General features: G+C 41.1%; 1 protein-coding gene and 1 long non-coding RNA gene across 5 annotated transcripts in view; one reads left to right on the top strand and one right to left on the bottom strand.

The window, feature by feature from the left end:
• Positions 1-22472, bottom strand: part of LOC141049375 (uncharacterized) — a 261995-nt gene that overhangs the window by 156364 nt on the left and 83159 nt on the right. The window lies entirely within an intron of this gene.
• Positions 1-22472, top strand: part of TTC21B (tetratricopeptide repeat domain 21B) — a 136259-nt gene that overhangs the window by 110708 nt on the left and 3079 nt on the right. For all 4 annotated transcript variants that reach the window (XM_073545775.1, XM_073545774.1, XM_073545772.1 and 1 more), the window contains exons 21-28: positions 635-745; positions 7922-8003; positions 10194-10344; positions 11976-12137; positions 17167-17362; positions 17677-17901; positions 20223-20343; positions 21825-21892. In XM_073545775.1, the coding sequence (XP_073401876.1) occupies positions 635-745; positions 7922-8003; positions 10194-10344; positions 11976-12137; positions 17167-17362; positions 17677-17901; positions 20223-20343; positions 21825-21892 (1116 nt within the window). The remainder of the gene's footprint in view (positions 1-634; positions 746-7921; positions 8004-10193; positions 10345-11975; positions 12138-17166; positions 17363-17676; positions 17902-20222; positions 20344-21824; positions 21893-22472) is intronic.

Raw genomic sequence — 22472 nt, 5'->3', positions numbered from 1 at the left:
GTACAGTAAATGCCATAAAGCAAAAAAAAAAAAAAAATGCCATAATAGCTGTTTTTATGGTCACCGCTCCTCCACCCAAAAACGCAATTTAAAACCAATCAAAATATTATCTGTAGTCCAAAATGGTATCAATAAAAATGGCAGCTCCACAGCTAAAACACAACCCCTACACAGCTGCACCAACAGCAAGATGCAACAGTCACAGCTCTTGGTAAATGGCTGGGCGCACCCCCCCCCCCAATATGTTTTATGTTCTTTTTACAAAGTTCCTTTTTTTTTAAAATCACCAAAATACACGCACACATATGCATATATTTGTGTATATATATATATATATATATCAATGAAAAATGAATTAAATCATTCCAAACATCAACTTGTACCGCAATAAATAACTTTGTGGTTGGAAAACAACAAAAAGTTATGGCTCTTGGAAGAAGAGGAGGGAAAAAAAAACAAAAGGACAAAAAAAAAATCTCCCGCTCATGAAAGGGTTATATAGCAGAATTCTCATTGGATTTCACTTCTACATCCACATAATAAAGCTGCAATGTGTATTGTTCCATGCGGTGCACTGATAGTTTTGATATTTGCGGTGTCTCATGCTTATACCCGGCTTTCCGTCACTGTGCAGGTTATAATGGAGCTGGCGCATCTCTACCTGGCGCAGGATGACATCGACTCCTGTCAGCAGCAGTGCGCTCTTCTACTGAAGAGCGACCAGCACAACGAGGCTGCCACTATGGTAAGTGCAATATATATACGCAGTCATGACAGAAAGTCTTGGCGCCCTTGAAATTTTTCCAGGATATGAATTATTTTTGCCAGAACATTATTGCTACTATACATGATTTGTCGTACACATGTTTATTTCATTTGTGTGTATTGGAACAAGACAAAATAAAAACAGCGCAAAAAAGGAAAAGTGGACATCATTTCACACTCAGCCCCAAAAATGGGCCGGACAAAATTGCTTTGATAAAGAATTCAGTTTGGGTTCGAAACGCACGTTGCTTTTGACAATCACGAGATGGAATCCTTTTAACTTATTTTCTAAATAAAAAGTTTGCGCTGGATATATTTTTCTTCAGCTGCGGTTTTCACCAGGACATGGCAGATTTTCATTAGATCTTTAATCTGAAATCTCATAGTCCAAAATTTAGCCAGGCAATAGGCACTAGTTTAAAGCGCATAAAACACAATGTGGAAGGAGTAAGACTGAGAAAATGTGCAACAAATGATTTTCATCTTCGGAAAAGTTCCTTTCTGTTATGGCTAAATGTTCTATACTTTTATGTAAGTGTCTAGTAATCCAGAATATCTGCTGCTCCCAGCTAGAACTACAACTGTGACGTTGGAGAAGACACGCCACCACTTTTCTTAGGCCTCTACGTTGTGTTTTTCCTCTGTTATTCCTCCTGAAAATGGAGCCGGGCAATGAAAATTGTTTAACTCCGTCAGGTTTATGTAACGGGAGTCTCGTGTTTGTGAGCAAGGAGAACACGCTGTGCCCTAAATTCGAGCCCAAATAAATAAATGTGATGTTAAGCACGCCAGAGAGACATCAAGCAGCAAATCTGAGCCTTATCATTTTATTATTCAGGGAAACCTCGAGCCAAGCTGCAGAGAACTATCCTGAATATTTCCATGTACTGACATGACGTCATTCTTTCCGCCGGATTTGGCAGTTTCTATGTGTTTACCGGGCAGTCACTTGTTTTTTTATGGAGCACATAATCTTTCTTGCTATTTAACATTTGTGGCTGGTTGAAAATAAGATGAGGCAAAATTTTCCATTCCAGAAATGGCCGGCAAAAGTCTATAAAACTTATCCAGGTGAATAAGGTAAAAGCGCTTCAACCTTCCTGCCGACCATTGCACAGAATGGGAAAATGCTGGTAAAAAAACCGTCCAGCGTGAGGGATCAATATTAATAAAGGCCGACTGAGCAAAACCTACAAAACGTATGGAGCGATAAGCATCAGTGGGTTTTTATTAAATAGGTTCAGTGGAAAAATACTTACCATAAAAGATTACATTAGGATATTCTTTTGTATGAAATACTATATTATGTATTTATCTGCAAACACCACTAGGGGGCAGTATAGGGGCTTACTGAAGTGACTTATTGAGTTAGTGTAGCACATATAGTAAACGCCATAGATAGAAGCATAAATGTGTATTATATAGATAGAAGAAGGATAAATGTTATATAAATATAAAAAGGATGCATAGATCACTTTGAGACAACTTTTTATTTGAAATTTGTGAAATTTTTGAATTGATGTTTCGTGCTTAGACCTTAGTGATACATTAAACAACTTAATAGTAACTTTCTGAGCACGTTTAGTACACTTCCCGATGTTAGATAAGAACTGGAGACTAATGCGTCAAATTTAACACATTAAAGGGGTTGTCCCACGAATAAAGTATGTTTTAATCAGTAATAATAAGTTCCACAATTGGATATTATAAAAATATGTTCCTGTGCTCAGATAATGGATGGAATCTCCAGCGCTGGACTTCAGTTAAAAATTCATCATTTATTATAAATTCTTAAAATCGGACAGAAAAAAGTATGAATAAGGACATACAGGCAGATGGGGTCTCTGGTGGTCTCTTGGACAAAATCATGTATCTGGTCAACAGTACCCTGCCAAATAAAAAGTATATCATCAATGAAACGGTACCACCCCAGAATATGGGGAGCGGACTGCACACCCCCCTGAAAAATGCTCCTCTCCCAGTATCCCAGAAAGAGGTTAGCATAGGAGGGCGCACAGGCCGCCCCCATGGCGGTACCCCTACTCTGGAGGTAGTACCGATCCCTGAAGGTAAAGAAATTGTGAGTGAGAATGAACCGCAAGAGCCTCAACACCAGACCCCTAACATCCACATCAATGTTACTGGATTCCAGAAAAAATGACGCTGCCTTGAGTCCATCTTCATGGCGGATGGAGGTATATAAAGCCTCAACATCCGCCGTAACTAACAACATATCGGGTTCAAGGACGACCCCATCCACACGCCTCAGGACGTCAGTAGTGTCTCTGACATAGGAGGGCAGTGTCTCAACCTGTGATCTAAGATAATAATCAATAAATTTGCAAATCGGATCACAAAGCCCTCCTATGCCAGAGACAATGGGACGCCCAGGAGGATTCAAAGCATCTTTGTGGACCTTGGGGAGAAGATAAAACGTGGGAATAACAGGATTTTTAGTAACCAATCCGTCAAACAGTTTCTTATGTATAGTACCCACATCAAGTGCTTCCTCCAAGATTTCCAATAGTTCACATTGAAAATGGGGGAGTGGATTCTGAGGAAGGAGTTCATAAGTCTCTTTATTACGTAATTGTTTAAAAGCCTCTTTCTCATATTTCTCAACGGGCCAAATGACCACGTTCCCCCCTTTATCCGCTGGTTTTATAACAATATCATGTAATCCTTTTAGTTCTTTTAAGGCTTCCCTCTGAACCGCAGTCAGATTGTCCCTCTTACCTTTATTAGAAACCTTTTTTAGATCAGCAGAAACCAATCTGGTAAAGATATCCACCTGAGGGCAGAGGGCAAAAGGGGGAAACGTGGTCGATTTAGCAGAAATAAGAGGAAGAGGGATACCTGTAGATGACTCCATAGATTCTTTTTCCAGATCCTCCAATATAGAGATGGCTTCTTGTTCTGCAATACTTAAATTTTCTGTGGCAGACCGTGAATGCAGTTTTTTCAACACAAGTTTCCGTGAAAATAGATGCAAATCTTTCAATGCTGTAAAATAATCATAATTATTACATGGAGAAAAAGAGAGACCGAGACCCAAGACTTCCTTTTGAGGCATTGTCAAAGTATGATGGGATAAGTTAATTACCTCTAGAGTATTATTCTTAGGTCTCTTGTCTTTCTGAGGTGATATAACTTTTTTCCTTTTGTTACTGAATCTAGTCGTTCTCTGCCAACGGTCTTTGCCATCAGATCTGTCCGAACCCATTCTATTTATATCAGATGCTCCAGATCTCTCATCCACAGAAGAAACTGATGAGAATGAAACAGATCGTGCTCTGGACGTGGATCTCCTATTTAAATTGGATCTCCATCTATAAACCCGATTATTTTGGGCATCCATTGAGTCACGCTGATATTTCTTAGTTTTAACAGAAACAATGTCTTTTTCCTATTTCTCTATTTCATTATCAATCTCATTTTTGAAATTGATACTAGTTTCAGGAGTTAGATTCTTATTAATCTCATCCTGAATAAGGATGAGATCTTTATCAATCTCACTGAGAGTTCCTTCATTGTTGGAAATCAATAACCCCATAAAACCTTTTGAGCACGTGGATGCAATTTCTTCCCATTGATTTCTAAATTGATCACACTCAATACTAAAAGAGGGAAAAATTTGAACACGTAAACCTCTTGGTATAAGACCACACGAGATGTATCTTTCTAGAAAGGATTTATTCCACCATAAGCGAATCCTTCTCTGGAGCAATTCTTTATATTTAATTGTTAATTCAGTCAAGTCCCTATTCTTGGAGTCAACAACCACACATGAACCACTGTTAAACAACTTGTCCAGCTGCAAAAGCCACGTTTTTTCACGTGCTTTAAAATCCATCTGATCAGCAGAAAAAGCTGTGAAAACACAGAAAAGACTTAAAAATAAATACCACTGATACACACTCATTACTCATATAGATAGATAAATCTTCATTGAGGATATATAAGTAACTACGGAAACTCCACTATAATATAGATCCTAAAAAAACCATGGAGATACGAACCGCAAATATAGTAAAAAAGTCACTTTATTGTAAGAAACGCTTTAGACAAAATGTACAAAAATACAGACAACAAACAAGTTGCTCAAACAGGGCTCATATATGGTAACCGCTGCTAACACCCTATATATAACAGAATGGGTAATATAAAGTGAAGCAAAGAATCTCAAAGAGAGCCATTAATTTCATAGTGTACAGGCCCTCACTAAGAGAAAACAGAGCTATCACACTCCAAATAGAAAAATTCAAAGTGAATGGATAAATATCCATCCAAATTAGTAACAACACAGTCCAAGGAGTCAAAAAACATACCCATAAGTATCTGCAGGTGAATGCGGCACTAAAAAGAGCAGCCCCGACGCGCGTTTCGCGTGGGCTTCCTCGGGGGGCTATGTCTGTGTGTTGGAATTGTGGGCATTTTATGTAGGAGACCCAGGTGTGGGCGTTGTCATGGCGCTTTGCTTCACACTGCGCATGCGCCGACTATGGCGCTGATGATTCTACACACCTGGGTCTCCTACATAAAATGCCCACAATTCCAACACACAGACATAGCCCCCCGAGGAAGCCCACGTGAAACGCGCGTCGGGGCTGCTCTTTTTAGTGCCGCGTTCACCTGCAGATACTTATGGGTATGTTTTTTGACTCCTTGGACTGTGTTGTTACTAATTTGGTTGGATATTTATCCATTCACTTTGAATTTTTCTATTTGGAGTGTGATAGCTCTGTTTTCTCTTAGTGAGGGCCTGTACACTATGAAATTAATGGCTCTCTTTGAGATTCTTTGCTTCACTTTATATTACCCATTCTGTTATATATAGGGTGTTAGCAGCGGTTACCATATATGAGCCCTGTTTGAGCAACTTGTTTGTTGTCTGTATTTTTGTACATTTTGTCTAAAGCGTTTGTTACAATAAAGTGACTTTTTTACTATATTTGCGGTTCGTATCTCCATGGTTTTTTTAGGATCTATATTATAGTGGAGTTTCCGTAGTTACTTATATATCCTCAATGAAGTTTTATTTATCTATCTATATGAGTAATGAGTGTGTATCAGTGGTATTTATTTTCATATACAATGGGCTAGTATACAGTACTAAAAAACAGCAAAATTAATCACATGTGCACAAATAAATGGTTGGATATATCAAACCATCTGATAGTATTGCTTACCCATGATATGCAAACTGGACCCAAGCCCGCTGCCACCGACATGCGTTTCGCTGCACTTTATCAAGGAGTGGTCCTTGATAAAGTGCAGCAAAACGTGTGTTCATGTGTATTGTCATTCATTATATGTTTAATAAATATATATTTTTATAAATGATTATGGACTTTATACTCCTATTTGGTCTGATTGTATTCAGTGTTATATTCAGGAGTGTCCTTTAGGGCAGGGTTCCCCAACTCCAGTCCTCAAGGCCCACCAACAGATCATGTTTTCAGGATTTCCTTTGTATGGCACAGATAAAGCAATTATCACCCGAGCAATACTAAGGAAATCCTGAAAATATCTGTTGGTGGGCCTTGAGGACTGGAGTTCAGGAACCCTGCTTTAGGGTGTATCTATATGACCTAATCATGACTGTTGGTCGGTTTGGCACCTTTCTACTTTTTTTTTGCCTTTTTTGGTTTGTGTTTATCGTAGAAAGCAGCAGCTGCTCCGTCTGTATACTCACTTATCATAAGTTATTTATGCTTCTCCCTTGGCTAGGAGCTGTGCTTTGTGCCGACCATGAATTGGAGCAGCTCTGTATGGTTGGCCCCTTACACAGTACACGGTAGGGGCACATTTATAATATTATCTCAGCACAGGAAAAAAATGTTTTAACACATCCAGTTGTGGAGCTTTTAGTTATTCCAAGATCTATTGATAAAAATGTACATGAATCAACTTTTTAATATAGAAATTTGCACAAGTTGTTAAATTTACTCATGTTAAAAACTAAAGTTGCAGCATAAATGTATTTTTCACCCATTTTTAAGACCTCTATGACCTGTGTGGAGTATGCAACATGGTGTTTTGAAGTATTCTTTTCTGGAATGCTGCAGTTTTGACTTGGTTTCAGCTCTGTTTAAATTCAGCTTTGTATCTCGTAAACTCTGTTCATGCCTGAGAGCAGCAAATGTGCCCTACAGCCCCCAGTTTTTTGTATAATCTGAAAGCTCGCTCACCTGGGAACATCCATTGCGCTGTGCCCAGATGCAGTTCCCAGGCAAACATGGAGTTTTTTTTGGAGTGGATCATCTCCAAAATCTTGCTCGAAAACCGCGTACAAAAATGCTTGCAAAACTCTCTGTATTCATTTCTACAGGATATCTACTTTTCTATTCTTGCAAGGAGTTTTTGGGAACCTTTTCTTTCTTGAGAATATTTGCAAAAGGAGTTTTTTTTTAGGAGTTCTTGGGGAAGAAACTGAGGTATTTTGGAGGAGGAGAGTTTACTGTCGTTTCTGTTCTAAAATCTCCTTGGTTTTGAAAAGCTCTTAGGTAAAGAAAAAAAAGTGCAGATCACTTCTTCAAGGGTGTGTGCATACGTTGCGGATCCTGCTGCGGATTTTTCCGCGCAGATTTGTCAAAATCCGCAGGTCCAATGACCTGCTGTTTGTCTGCGGATTTACTACTGATTTGCCTGCAGTTTTCCCCTGCGGTTTGACACCTGTCATGGAGCAGGTGCCAAACCGCTGCAGAATCCGCACAAAGAAGTGACATGCTGCGGATTTAACATCGCAGCAAATCTGTGCTGAAAAATCCACAACGTCTGTACAGCGTTTACCATTTTACATAGAATAAAATGGTACTGTACAACGCAGCAGAAACTGCTGCGAATCCGCAGGGCCAAATCAGCTGCAAATCCACAGCAGAATCCGCAACGTGTGCACACACCAAAGCAGATCCTGATTAAATCTGCTCCAATCTAGGCACTGTCCAATCAAAAGGTTGCAAAAAAAAATACTCTTCAGGTGAAAAAAAAATTCTTTCAAAACAGCTTCAGAAAAGGAAGAGATCCTCAAAAAAAGTTGTTTCCTGATGCAGTTTCCGCTTGAAAACCTCGTCATATTTTTCTAGCATACAGCTTGATTTACAATATTGAGGATATGTTACTATGATCTGATTTTCGGTCTCTATAATCCCCGCAGATGATGGCTGACCTGATGTTCAGGAAACAGGACTACGAGCAGGCCGTATTTCACTTCCAGCAGCTGCTGGAGCACAAGCCAGGTAAGTGCTGCACTTGGTGTTTTCTTCGGGTCGCACTCAGGCAAATTTGTGCAAAACTTCCAATCCCATCTCGTTCAAGGCTTCTAATTTGCCACGTCTGGATAGAGAACGAAGCCAGATATCCATAACTTTAATGCCATCTATAAGGTGTCCATGTTTCCTTTTGCTGAGTACAATAATACAGAAGACTTGTATAATAATCTGTCCACCCAAAAAAGTTCATTCTATTGGAACAGAGGTTAAAGGAGTTTCTGGTAAAAGTTAAGATGGAAGTCATACTCACCACTGGAACCGTATCCCCGCTCCACTGGAACCGTATCCCTGCTCCACTGGAACCGTATCCCCTCTCCACTGCTGCCTCTCTACCAGCCTGGAAGTGATGGATTTCTCTTCTTTTATTCGCATGGCTTCCATATATATTCTTTTATAAAGTGAAAATTTAAAAAAAAAGTTGTAATTGAAGTCAACATATCCTAAAAATGCCATTTAGATCAACAAGATCCTCAATGGAAATTATTATTAAAAATGATGAAACTGAGTGTTTGTGAGACTGTCATCAGAAGATTTGCCGTTATGTCTGCTACCTGCGTCCTTCCCGGTATGATTGAATGTTGCGTATGCTTGACCTCTACTCTATTCAGATGGGGAAAAACCCTGTTTTTGGGATCTTTTGGAGTTCCTTGCTTTCAGACACCCTTCGATTTGGGGCTTCAGGACCAGACACAGTGTGATTTTAGTTTAGGATTTGTACCTTTATTTGTTGAGCTAGCCACTTGAATTTTGCACCATATTAGAGGATTTGAATTATGTGACAGAGGTCTAAGGGGTAATGTTTCTCCTTGTGGAGAGTGACAACTCTCCTCATTCTGTCATGCCAGGCTTGGCTTACGAGCCATGCATACTCATAAGTCTCCTCACTGTGACATGCCAGATTTGGTTCGTCACTCTCCACAAGAAGTAACGTTACCCTTTACACCCCAATCCAGAGCATCTCACCTATCCAAATCAGATCTTATACTTTGCACTGATGAGGGGCAACACCCCAACACACCGTGTCTGTAAATTGATATTCTGGTTTGGCTGTTACACTAAGTCATGTGACAAGGCTCGATAAAGAGTCGATATTAACGTTTAGGATCGCTGCTTCCAATAGGTGGCGCTAGAGTTCTAGTCCTCTTCCTCTCAGAAGAGAGAATTTGGATAACTAGTGCGACAGTAATTATTGGTGGGGAACAGGCTTTTTAAGGGGTTAATATATTGTGTCTTTATTCACTTTATTTTTTTTAAATATTAAAGCAAAACATTAGGATTTTTTATATGCTAGTAATGTACAACCGCCCCAGGTATAAGGAAAATCTGCAATGTTACAGTGAATATTGCCTGGATAGATCCAGCAGCCTCTCATCCCTGCACTATAGGTTGTGTTCTCTACTTTAGTTGTACAGAAACACTGATTTATTTCGTGTGTAAATGATGGGTGCTGGATGCGGCAATGGCGTGGCCGGGGTCTCATTGCACCATTTTCCCCCTCAGTCAGCATGCAGCGCCACTTCCCTCACCTTCATTGACACCACTTGTTTCCTCAGAGCGCGCTCTATATGAATGCAATTCCAGGCCCTGCACACCCGCACTGAGGCTGCACGATGCCAGCGAGCACACACACAGTGTCAGTGCACGCGCCTTCTCATTCCACACCCCTGTTTTCAGCAGCTGCCTATAGAGGATCACCTAGTAGCGAGTGACTGCTGCAGACAGCGGAGAGGGATGAGAGCGCGCCCGCACTGACACTGTGTGCACGCTCGCTGAGCCCCTGCAGTGTCAGCACAGATATTAGCGGTCAGGGATTCGGTTTAGGGCAAGTGTGTGCGCTATCAATCGAGCTAAGGGGGCGTAAAGGTGCGCTGAGCCCTTGGCCACACCAAAGGTGCACTGAAGACCCCTCATTTACATATGTAACAAAACCGTACAACTGAAGCAGTAAGATCTATACTGCAAGTACGAGACATTTAGGGGCTGTGTCCCCATAGGGTGGTGTATGTAGTGTAAATTATGTTTTGGGAACTCCACTTAAACCTGGGCTGGAAATGTCATAAATTCATGTCAGGGAATTTGTTATTTGAGCAGTTCCCCGTGGCTTCTACAAATAAGCTCAAACTCGCAATGATCGGCTAATTCTTCCTCCTTTTGCAGACAATTATGCTACGCTTTCTCGATTGATCGACCTCTTGAGAAGAGCTGGAAAACTTGAAGAAATACCAAAGTTTCTTGACATGGCGGAAAAATGCTCATCGAAAGCAAAGCAAGAGCCCGGCTTTCACTACTGCAAAGGGTTATATCTGTGGTATGTTTATTTCTAGTCCATACACACAAGGCTGGATTTGGCTTGTACTTACTTCTTATAGCGCCCCCCATTGCTCATTACCGGTGGGGTCTAGCCTGCACAATAGCGGACGATGCCTCGCTCCCAGTGGCCGAGCGTTCAGGCAGAGGGAATAGGATCCTGAACATGTGTGACCACATTGGTGGTGGATGTTCTGAGAGTGAACTATTAGGACACCAGGGGCGCCATATCAAAATAGCGTGAAAATTCTAGAGGGGTGCTCGTCTGATAGAAAAACCCCAGAATACATAGGACATGCCAGATCATTTGCTGTAGAGGAAGAGGTGGTCTCCTGGAGATTTCCTGTATGTGACAGCAATATCTAGATACAGGATCATTTTTTAATTGAAAAAAAAAAACAGTTTGAAGAGAATCTGTCAGAAGATACTTGCTATGTATTCCGGGAACAGCATGATGTAAGGGCAGAGAACCTGATTCCAGCGATGTGTAACTTACTGGGCTGTTGATCAGTGGGGGGATGTGATTATACAGGGTAGGAAGACTATATGACAAGACTATAGTGATAATCTCCTGCTGATAAAACATTGATTTTATCAAAACTGCAGCAAGCAGCCCAGTAAGTGACACATCTCTGGAATCAGGTTCTCTGTCTCTACATTATACTGCTCTTAGTTTAGGTGGCAAACACCCGGTGACCCATTCCCTTTTAAAGCTATGTTCACATGTAGTCATGCAGTGTTTTTGCTGCTTTTTTGATTAATAAAAGTAACTTTAGTAATCACGTACTTTAAACAAATCACGCATATTCCGCAAGGGAAAAAAAAAACTCCGCGAAAATGTAGCATTTTTACTGTCAAGAAAGTGGGTTTTGGCTTTTAAAAAAAAAAAAAAAATGCCACAAAAACGCTGCATGTGAAAATGGCCTAAAATTGGATTTAGATTCCCGGGCTCAGACACTAAAAGCCTAAAGGGATTGTACAGGATTAGAAAACATGAATGCTTTCTTCAAAAACAGCGCCTTACTTGTTCACAGGTTGCGGTCAGTATTGCAGCTCAGCCTCCTTTAGTTTATTGGCGCTCGGCTACAGTCCATAGACAGGTGTTGCGCTGTTTTTGAGAGAAAGCAACCATGTTTTTTGTAATCTTGCGCAAGCTTTAAGGGGCAGCCACTCCATCCTGCAGCTCTGATGACGTTACGACCTTACATACTTGCCAAGACGCGTGCATGGTCGTCGGGTATCCTGCACGTCTCCTGCTTATGACAATAGCTCACATATGCACCAGACTTGCTGGTAATGTACGTATCTCAGCAGGTGGGTGGGATCGTAATATCATCGGCGCTCCTTACCTTCCGTTCAGACTTGAGTGGCAGGGGACTGTCCCTTTAGATGTTTGGTGAGTTCTGTAGAAAGTGGCCTCCTGACTGCTCGGGAGGATTGCTATCCTTTGGTGTTAACAGCGATACCCCTGTGGCTGCATCCGTCGTGCCTTTTTCATGTACGAGTGACAAGTCCGCAGAATCTTATTTATTCATTGTAGTAGATAATTTCTGCTTACAAATTGTTTGCTTGCCGACCCCTTTATAAAGTGAGGCCTTATGTAATCATTTCAATTTTTTATGTTTCGTGAAGGTACACCGGGGAGCCTAATGACGCACTCCGACATTTCAATAAAGCTCGCAAAGACAGTGACTGGGGGCAGAACGCCATCTATAACATGATTGAGATCTGCTTGAATCCTGACAATGAGACCGTAGGAGGAGAAGTCTTTGACAATCTGGATGGAGACATGGGGTACGGAAATGAGAACGTCTTTGTCTGAGCAGAGGGCACATGAGTAATCCAAATGATTCCAGGGCCTGTTCCCTAGAATGATTACTGTACAGTAAAATCCAGCATCGCTTGGGCCGGGTAGATATTTTGCATTATCATAATACCAATATTTTTGGGTAGATCATTACCTTTAGGTGGGTGTAAGGGTAAGTTCACACTATGACTTTTCCATGCTGAAAAACTTGGTGTGGATTGGGATGGGAATCCGCTGCTGACCCTGAGATTTTTGGTGCTGATTTCTTGTTTTAAAAGCTGCAAGTTCTGCAGTGTTTCCAACGTGTAGCCGACATCAGTTGACATGAGCGATGCTTATTTATTTACTGTGACGCACATTTCAAATCACCATTGGAAAAATCCACGTTGTATGTATTTCCATGGAGATTTCCGATTTGTTCTCAATGAGACACAATCAGCGATGGGTTTAGCTGGAACATTGGTGCTGATTCTGCGCCGAAATCTGCAGGAAAATCCTTTGTGTGATTGTGCCCTAAGAGTCCAGCTCATATGTTTAGAGGCTGATATTATAGATGAACTTGTACATTTGAAAATCGAGTTTAATCTCTGGATTCTTTAGTGTATTTTGGGGGTGATTTAAAGGGAATCTGTCAGCAGGATTTTTAAGAGGATTGCATACTCTTGTAGTGTGTCCAAAAACTAGCCCTCAAGACAGCCCCTAAACTATTTATATGTACCTGTAGCTCTTACAAGTCCAGCAATACCTGGCCAAGTCCGTTCCTCCAATCCTAAGAAGTCAGCGTCTGAATTGATATGCAAATGAAGCTGAAGAGCTATGGTAGATCTAAAGCCTCCGTCACTCCAGGTCTACTCCCTGTCTACCGCTGTTTCCTCCTACTTGACTGGTGGCTCCTTGGTCTGAAAACACTGCAGAGAGGTGACTTTTCAGAATAGGCAGAATGAGGAATGATGCTATGTGTTGGAATATATCAGGTATTTATCACGAGTTTTCTCTGCAGGCCCTTGTCCTTGAGAGAAAAGGTGGACACTGTGTGTTTTCTATAGGAGATGACATAACAGGTAGAGACATGAGGGATTCCTGATTTCATGTGTCTGTATCGCATGTTCAGAAGCAATAGCAGCATGGAGGGCTTTACACAGCAGTACTGAGCAGTGCATCTGTTAATCTAGCTCTAGGATGAGATAAAACACTTACTATGAAGTACCAATGTCTCGTTCTGCCTATTTTCTCGCTATGCTCTTGCCGCCTTCTTCCCTTTTGGGTCCTGATTGTTCTGTTTGTATGTGACAACGCAGTGATCTAGAGCAATGCCCCCATCCCTTATGGGAAATATGCAAAAGCATGTAAATCAACAGCCGCGGAGTAGGAAACTGGCTATGAACATAAGGATGAGTGACCTCATGGAGATCAACATCCAACACTGCGGAGACACCATCACATGTTTCTCAACGCAGTGATCTAGAGCTCCTACTGGCCAGTTTCCTACTCCACACTGATGAGGGGCAATACCCCGAAACAGCTGTCTGTGGATGGATACCATGTTTTGGCATAGGTGGTTTCCTTCATTGGAGACTGCCCTTCCCGTGGTTGTTCCTTCCCGGGGAAAGACCTGGCTAGTCATTGCTTGCGTTGAGAAACATGTGATGGTGTCTCCGCGGCTGTTGATTTACATGCTTTTGCATATTTCCCATAAGGGATGGGGGCATTGCTCTAGATCACTGCGTTGAGAAACATGTGATGGTGTCTCCGCAGTGTTGGATGTTGATCTCCATGAGGTCACTCATCCTTATGTTCATATGTTAAAGTTTTGGCACCCCTATTAATGTTAACCTTTTTTCTTTATAACAATTTTGGTTTTTGCAACAGCTATTTCAGTTTCATATATCTAATAACTGATGGACTCAGTTATATTTCTGGATTCAAATGTGGTTTATTGTAGTAACAGAAAATGTGCAATCTGCATTTAAACAACATTTGACCGGTGCAAAAGTATGGGCACCCTTATCATTTTCTTGATTTGAACACTCCTAACTACTTTTTACTGATTTCCTGAAGCACTAAATTGGTTTTGTAACCTCATTGAGCTTTGAACTTCATAGCCAGGTGTATCAAATCATGAGAAAAGGTATTTAAGGTGGCCACTTGCAAGTAGTTCTCCTATTTGATTCTCCTATGAAGAGTGGCATCATGGGCTCCTCAAAACAACTCTCAAATGATCTGAAAACAAAGATTATTCAACATAGCTTTTCAGGGGAAGGATACAAAAAGTTGTCTCAGAGATTTAACCTGTCAGTTTCCACTGTGAGGAACATAGTAAGGAAATGGAAGAACACAGGTACAGTTCTTGTTAAGCCCAGAAGTGGCAGGCCAAGAAAAATATCAGAAAGGCAGAGAAGAAGAATGGTGAGAACAGTCAAGGACAATCCACAGACCACCTCCAAAGACCTGCAGCATCATCTTGCTGCAGATGGTGTCACTGTGCATCGGTCAACAATACAGCGCACTTTGCACAAGGAGAAGCTGTATGGGAGAGTGATGCGAAAGAAGCCGTTTCTGCAAGCACGCCACAAACAGAGTCGCCTGAGGTATGCAAAAGCACATTTGGACAAGCCAGTTACATTTTGGAAGAAGGTCCTGTGGACTGATGAAACAAAGATTGAGTTGTTTGGTCATACAAAAAGGCGTTATGCATGGAGGCTAAAAACACAGCATTCCAAGAAAAACACTTGCTACCCACAGTAAAATTTAGTGGAGGTTCCATCATGCTTTGGGGCTTTGTGACCAATGCCGGCACCGGGAATCTTGTTAAAGTTGAGGGTCGCATGGATTCATCTCAGTATCAGCAGATTCTTGACAATAATGTGCAAGAATCAGTGACGAAGTTGAAGTTACGCAGGGGATGGATATTTCAGCAGGACAATGATCCAAAACACCGCTCCAAATCTACTCAGGCATTCATGCAGAGGAACAATTACAATGTTCTGGAATGGCCATCCCAGTCCCCAGACCTGAATATCATTGAACATCTGTGGGATGATTTGAAGCGGGCTGTCCATGCTCGGCAACCATCAAACTTAACTGAACTGGAATTGTTTTGTAAACAGGAATGGTCACAAATACCTTCATCCAGGATCCAGGAACTCATTAATAGCTACAGGAAGCGACTAGAGGCTGTTATTTTTGCCAAAGGAGGATCTACGAAATATTAATGTCACTTTTATGTTGAGGTGCCCATACTTTTGCACCGGTCAAATTTTGTTTAAATGCAGATTGCGCATTTTCTGTTAGTACAATAAACCTCATTTGAATCCAGAAATATAACTGAGTCCATCAGTTATTAGATATATGAAACTGAAATAGCTGTTGCAAAAACCAAAATTGTTATAAAGAAAAAAGGTTAACATTAATAGGGGTGCCCAAACTTTAACATATGACTGTATAACCAGTAGAAGGAGAGAGTATGGCGTTGCATTAAGACCTTGGGAACACTGTGTTCAGTTCTAGAGATCTTCCTTCTAAAAATACAGTGATGAAACAAAATGGGTTTAAAAATGTGCCGCAAAAACGGTGGGAGATCTCATACACAAAACGTACTTGGAGAGATTTAGTGAACTTTGAAATGTAACAATACTGTGGGCGATGTACAGTGGCATGTAAAAGTTTTGGCCGCCCCTGGTGAAAACTACTGTTATTGTGAAACAGTTAAGCACATTGAAGATGAAATGATCTCTAAAAGGCCTAAGGTTAAAGATGACACATTTCCTTTCTATTTTTGGAGCAAAAAAAAAGTTGTCATTGTTTCATTTTAAAAATTGCAACAAAGAAAATGGGCCGATGCAAAAGTTTGTGCACCCTTGTAGATTTGTGTGCTCAGATAACTTTGACCAAGGGTTCAGATCTTAATTAACCTGTGAGTTATAGCTTGTTCACTCAAGGTCAAGATAAGGTCTGGAAGACCATGCTAAATTTCAGTGACAGCTGTTTGTAGGATTGCTAGAGAGGCAAATCAGAACCCCCGCTTGACTGCAAAAGATCTTCAGATAGATTTAGCAGACTCTGGAGTTGTAGTACATTGATCTACTGTTAAGAGACTCCTGCACAAATATGACATTCATGAAAGAGTCATCAGAAGAAAACCTCTCCTGCGTCCTCACCATAAAACTCAGCGTCAGAAGTATGCAACAGAATATCTAAACAAGCCTGATGCACTTTAGAAAAAAAAGGGCACAGAATATCAGGAAAAGAACATCTCGCCAACCATTATGCATGGGGGTGGACCAATCATGCTTTGGGGTTGTGTTTCAGCGAATGGCACGGGGAACATTTCATGGGTGGAGGGAAGAATGGTTTCAATGAAATTACAACAAATTCTTGACACAAACATAAAACCATCTGTAAAAAGGCTGAAGTTGAAAATAGGATGGCTTCTACAAATGGATAATGATCCTAAACACACGTCAAAATCCACAATCGACGACCTCAAAAGACGCAAGCTGAAGGTTTCACAATGGCCCTCACCGTCCCCTGATCTGAACATCCTTGAAAATCTGTGGCTAGACCTCAAAATAGCAGAGGATGCAAGACGGCCTAGGAATGTCACAGAACTGGAAGAATTTTCCAAAGAAGAATGGATGAAAATCCCTCAAATATTGAAAGGCTCTTGCATGGCTACAAAAAACATTTACAAGCTGTGATACGTTCAAAAAGGGGGTGCTACTAGGTACTAACCATGCAAGGTGTCCACCCTTTGCATCAGCCCATTTTCCTTTTTGTAATTTTTAACATGTAAAAGTTGAAAATATCTTTTTTTTTTTTTTTGCCTAAAATACAAAGAAAACGTGTCATGTACAACTTTAGGCCTTTTAGAGATCATTTCATCTTCAGCTTGCTTAACTGTTCACAATAACAGTAATTTTGACCAGGGGTGCACAAACTTTTACATGCCACTGTATGGCTAAATTACCCAGCGTCCTCCCTCTGCTGTAGAAATGACGATTGTTATTCTGTTTTCAGGAATTCCACTGAGAAGCAGGAATCTGTGCAACTCGCCGTGAGAACGGCCGAGAAACTTCTGAAAGAGCTAAAGCCGCAGACTCTTCAGGGTCACATCCAGCTCCGGATCATGGAGAACTATTGCCTGATGGCGACTAAACAGAAAGCCAATGTGGAGCGAGCCCTGAACGTATTTACCGAAGTGGCAGCTGCAGAGGTGTGATGTAAAAGGTGCAGGCGAATCTTTGGAGAAAGGCGAGCGCTCCAGCCGCACAGTAATGGCCTCCAGTACAGTCTAGGGGCCAACTGCAGCCGATCGGAGTCAATATCCCCTAGTGGTAGCGATACCAAAATTCAAAACCCCCACCAGTGGTAAAACGCCACTCCTGCCCAACTCCCCACTCCTCGTATACTCACCTCCATGGTGGCAGACGCTTGATTCTGTGGCCCGATGGGTGTCATCTCCCGGGCTCCATAACTGAGGCTCACAACAATGGATATGTTTAGAGTTGTTTTTTTTTTTTCTTCCAGAAGGACCACATGCCCGCTCTTTTGGGTATGGCCACAGCTTATATGATATTAAAGCAAACCCCACGAGCGAGAAACCAGCTGAAAAGGATTTCCAAAATGAACTGGAACCCGACGAACGCAGAGGAGTTCGAAAAGAGCCTATTGCTGCTGGCCGACATTTACATTCAGTCGGGAAAATACGACATGGCGGGCGAGCTGCTGAAACGCTGCCTCCGACATAACAGGGTGGGTATGAAAAAGAGGGAGTGGGACGGGCGGATGAGGACCTTTCCTTGTCCTTTGCAATCACTGGTTAAAGAATCTTCATCTCTTTCAGTTTGCTGGGCATTGTGAAAAAGGCATTTAAGGGAACTCTAAAACTCATTCCCATGTCCATGATTGTAATAAAAATTAGGTTTTCTCATAATTGACTGTGGCGAGCATTATCCGGAAAATACCTTTTATGAGAGGGAAGAAGAAGAAGAATCCTCTAAGGGCGTCTAATGTTCCCTTTCTAGAAGCAATTACCCCGACAATACAGACTGCCGCACCGACTCCTGCTCAGTCATACACACATTTCAGCTCATCTGTATTCAGCCGATGTAACGCTCCATATTTTTCACGCTAATCCCTACAAAATACTCTGGGATTATCAAACTCGTGTCAGTCCTCTGTCACAATGAAAGCAGAATAGATTGCAGTATGACACCCCTCCTCCCATCTTCAACTTTTTTTTTGTGGTCCACTCTTATAGATGGATGATGGATTAACGTCATGAATCGTACAACAATATTCTACTGTAAAATTAATTTTTCCACGGAAGATCTTAACCCTGCTTGATGTACATATCCGTCACGATTAGAGGTCATTGTGCTTCATGACGGATATATACGTCCTATTGATCGTACACTAAGGCTTCTGTATTAGTGCCAGTCTCTGCTATAAGTGCTAGGATCGGTGTTCTCCCTGACCCCACCTCCGCTATCAGTATTGACAGTGACACATAAGAAGTTTGTCAGAGCACTCCCTCTGTCAGCCTATTGCCACCCCTGCAGCTTAGTCGCAAGGAGCCGATGGTTAGCAATGGCATCCAGGTCTGTTATGTGCTATTTTACTGACAGGCTAGGTAATGCATTGCAGTACATAGGTAGTGCAGTGTATTACTTATGCAATCATAGGATTGCATGTTCAAGTCCCCTTAGGGACCTAATAAGTATGTTAAAAATAATGTTAAATTAATAAAAATCTTCTTTAAAATTACAGATTTTACAATAAAAAAATGGTGTATGCTGCACATACAAGGTAATAAACGTTAGGTAATAACTTATATGTATCCCAGAATAATGCCATTGACAAATAGAAATTATCCTGCAAAAAAAAAGGTATTTTAATGAATAACACATAAATATTATGGCTCCTGGAGTGCACTGATGAAAAAAATAAACGTAAATGCTTTGTCCTAAAGGCCAAAAATGGGGTTAAAGGGACTGGATTAACAGATGGTCTTCATTACAGGAAATTTAGAAAAAAGTTGTCCAGAACTCTCAGATTTCGTCAGGATCAGTCAACCATGTAATGTGTATGGGGGCTCCCAGCTCTCTGGTGATAGTTACTCTAAGAAAAAAGTTATAGGTGTCAGGAATTGGTGACAGAGATTAATTTTTTTTTGTTTTACAGAATTTAGAATTTTTTTAACCACTAAAATACTAAAAAAAAAAAAAACCACTTGTAAGTGTGTTATCGCCATGATCTTACTGCCCTGGAGGATCCTGACGCGCCAGATCACTTTTGCCACACGATGAATGGCATAAAAACAAAACCCGAAGGATAATGGCGGGATTGCATTTTTATTCTCACTATTTCACCAAACTGTTTTTTATTTCAGTTTGTTATATGGCGAAATGAATGATGTCCTTTGAAACTACAACTCATCCCTCCGAAAAATTTAAAAAATAAAAAAAAAACAGACATGGCAGAGTTGATGGAAAAATAAAAAATAAAAAAGTTATGGCTGTAGGAAGAAGGGTAGGAATAAAAAACGGAAGCACGAAAATGAAAAATTGCCTGGTCTTTAAAGGGTTAATCCTCCCAAGTCAAGTTTTCTGGATATATCAGTCACAGAAAACGACATAAAACTCACTTCTGAAAAAAGAGTAGAGAACATAAAATATGACCTCAAAATCTATCCATTTGTTTTTGAATCGTTGAATTTCTCATGCATTTGTGATCTTACAATAAATGCCGGATTATCAGACTATCTGGATTATCAGAAGTCTGATTTATATGCTAACAGTAAAATATCCAACTGCGACTTTAAGTGAAAATGACATAATTGGTGATCTCTGGTGGTGTCTTCTGGATCCGGCCTGTAATTTGCGATGAACGTGCAGTCCTGTGCTGGAAACATTCACCGGACGTGCACTTGTGAGTTCTCATCTTACAGGAATGTCGCCGCGTATAATGTGAGCGTAATGTGCATTTCTGTCGACGCCAAAAGTCAAATTCTAGTAATTAGAGAAACAGCAAGTCGTAATGTAACCTTTGTTGTCATCCCGCTCTTATTCCAGTCCTGCTGCAAGGCGTATGAGTATACCGGTTACATCATGGAAAAAGAACAGGCGTATAAAGATGCCGCCAGCAACTATGAACTGGCCTGGAAATACGGGAACCAAACAAACCCCACCGTTGGTAAGGAGGACACAAGACTGCTGAACGGGAGGGAATAAGTACTAGTGATCTGGGAGGGTGGTCTAGGCTGTGGACTCCAGGACTTTCAGCAAACCGAATAGTCTAGGACCACAAGCATCACTTATCTGTATGCAAAGGAACCATACTAGCAAATTACATTTCTGAAGGGGCTTTCCAGGATTTAACAATGCTGTCTTAAAAGGGTAGAATTTTTTTTATTTTCTCTCTTAAACGCATGTAGTTTCAGCGAAAAATATTTTTGGGAATTGGGCTTCATTAAAACCTACTTTGCACCGTCTGGCTTTTATAGCCTCTGTTGCCGATTGATGTCAGCTGCAAAATGAGAATCGGTCAGTGAGCTCGTTCTGATGGTCCAATGGGAGAGTTTCTTACTCGTAGCTGTCTTTTTTTTTTTTTTTTTTGCTGCTTTCGGCTTATTAATGACCACAGACCACATCAAAGTTGATGTCCAAGAAAACAAAGAGCTTGATGAAATGGTGCAAAATTATTCATAAGACCAAATAGCAAAAATAACTTTTAGACCCAAATACAAGCATTAAGGAAAAAGATGTCCCCGGCGGTGTCAACCAAATTGACGCTAAATGCAGAATTTGTTATTTTATTTTTATATTTATATAGTAAATTATGAGTTAGGAAACCTTTCTATGTAGACAATTGTTAATGAAGGTTACCATTGTGCTGCTGCATAGTATCTGTAAGAGCTTTATCTAGCTCGGTACTTTTCCAAAAATGCTTCTAGTCAGTCAGAGCTCCATTCTGTGCTCCGCCGTCCCCTCTCTGTGTTAGGGTTCGTGCACACGACCATTTTAATCGGATGAGTGCTATACGAGGTTTTGACAGATGACTCTCGTACACGTTATTCTATGGGGCTCTTCTCATGTTCTATATTTTTCCTTGGACCGAGTGGTCCGATGAAAAAAATCTCAAGAAGAATATTTTGTCTCTGAGAATTGGATGACACTCACCAATTCATGTTTATGGGTCTTGGAAAAAATCGAACCGCACTTGGATGACATTTTTTTTTTTATTTTCTCTGTCCACCTCCTAGAAAATTGGATCCCACTCTGATACCACTGCTGAGACATTTATTAGCCTGATCGGACATTTTTTTCTCGGATGGAGAGAAATCAGTCATGTGACCCTAGCCTTAGGGATAGCAGGAGAGTGGGAAAGAGAGTTATACATAGATCTGCAGTGGGGAGGGGAGAAAGCATCTCAGGGAGGGCAGAGAAAATAGGCGGAAGAGAAGACAGAAAGCCCATAGAGAGAAAATTTACAGACATGTCATTGGGGAGGGGAGTGATATGAAGAAATTCATTAAGTCTGTTAATCAATGCTGCCCTTTGCCTTTTGTTTCTGTTTGATGACTGCTGCGGCGATCATGTTGGTCTCAATGCTTAGAATTGGTATTGGACAATACTTTGCACTATATTCACCACATTTTGCCTTTTCTTTTTTAGGGTACAAATTGGCTTTTAACTATCTGAAGGCAAAGAGATATGTAGATGCCATTGATGTTTGCCATAAGGTAAGATCTCTTATAGATCTATACAGAATAATAAGTGATGGGTACAGGAGCAGCAATGGGGTTGTAATGTCCCCTATACCCGGAGAGTGACTATTCTGCTTTGGAAGAAAAAGAGCAGACCCATAAATGTTCGGGTCCATCAGGCACTGCAAAACTTTTTTTTTTTTTTAAAGTTTGGTTCGGGTACCAGAACGGTCCCGAACCCAGATCCCATTCTAATGAACATCCGGCGTTACCCACATTGTCATCTTTATGACAACGCGAGAAACACCAGCTCTGATCGGCAGTAACCTTGCCGTCAGTCACATCGCTGCGGTTCCTTCGCTGTCACACAGACGACGGCATGTGAGCCAGAATAAGCCTGTTCTCGCAGGTGGTGGCAGCTAAAGCAGGCAATGCTGATGAGAACATTCACCAACTGGAGCCTGTCTATTTATACAAAAAATAAATAAAAGAAAAAAGTGACACACGGGGTCCCCTCTATTCTTGAGTAAATCTGCATGCTGCAGCCTCCAGCTGTCAGCTTTAACATGGCTGGTTATCAAGAATAGAGGTGTCCCCATGCTGTTTATTTTAAATT

This window comes from Dendrobates tinctorius, unplaced genomic scaffold (assembly GCF_039654945.1).
Source record: "Dendrobates tinctorius isolate UK_male_01 unplaced genomic scaffold, ASM3965494v1 ptg000143l, whole genome shotgun sequence".
Taxonomy (NCBI): Eukaryota; Metazoa; Chordata; class Amphibia; order Anura; family Dendrobatidae; genus Dendrobates; species Dendrobates tinctorius.
Note: the sequence above shows the minus strand (reverse complement) of the source record. Positions and strands in the feature narration are given on the sequence as shown.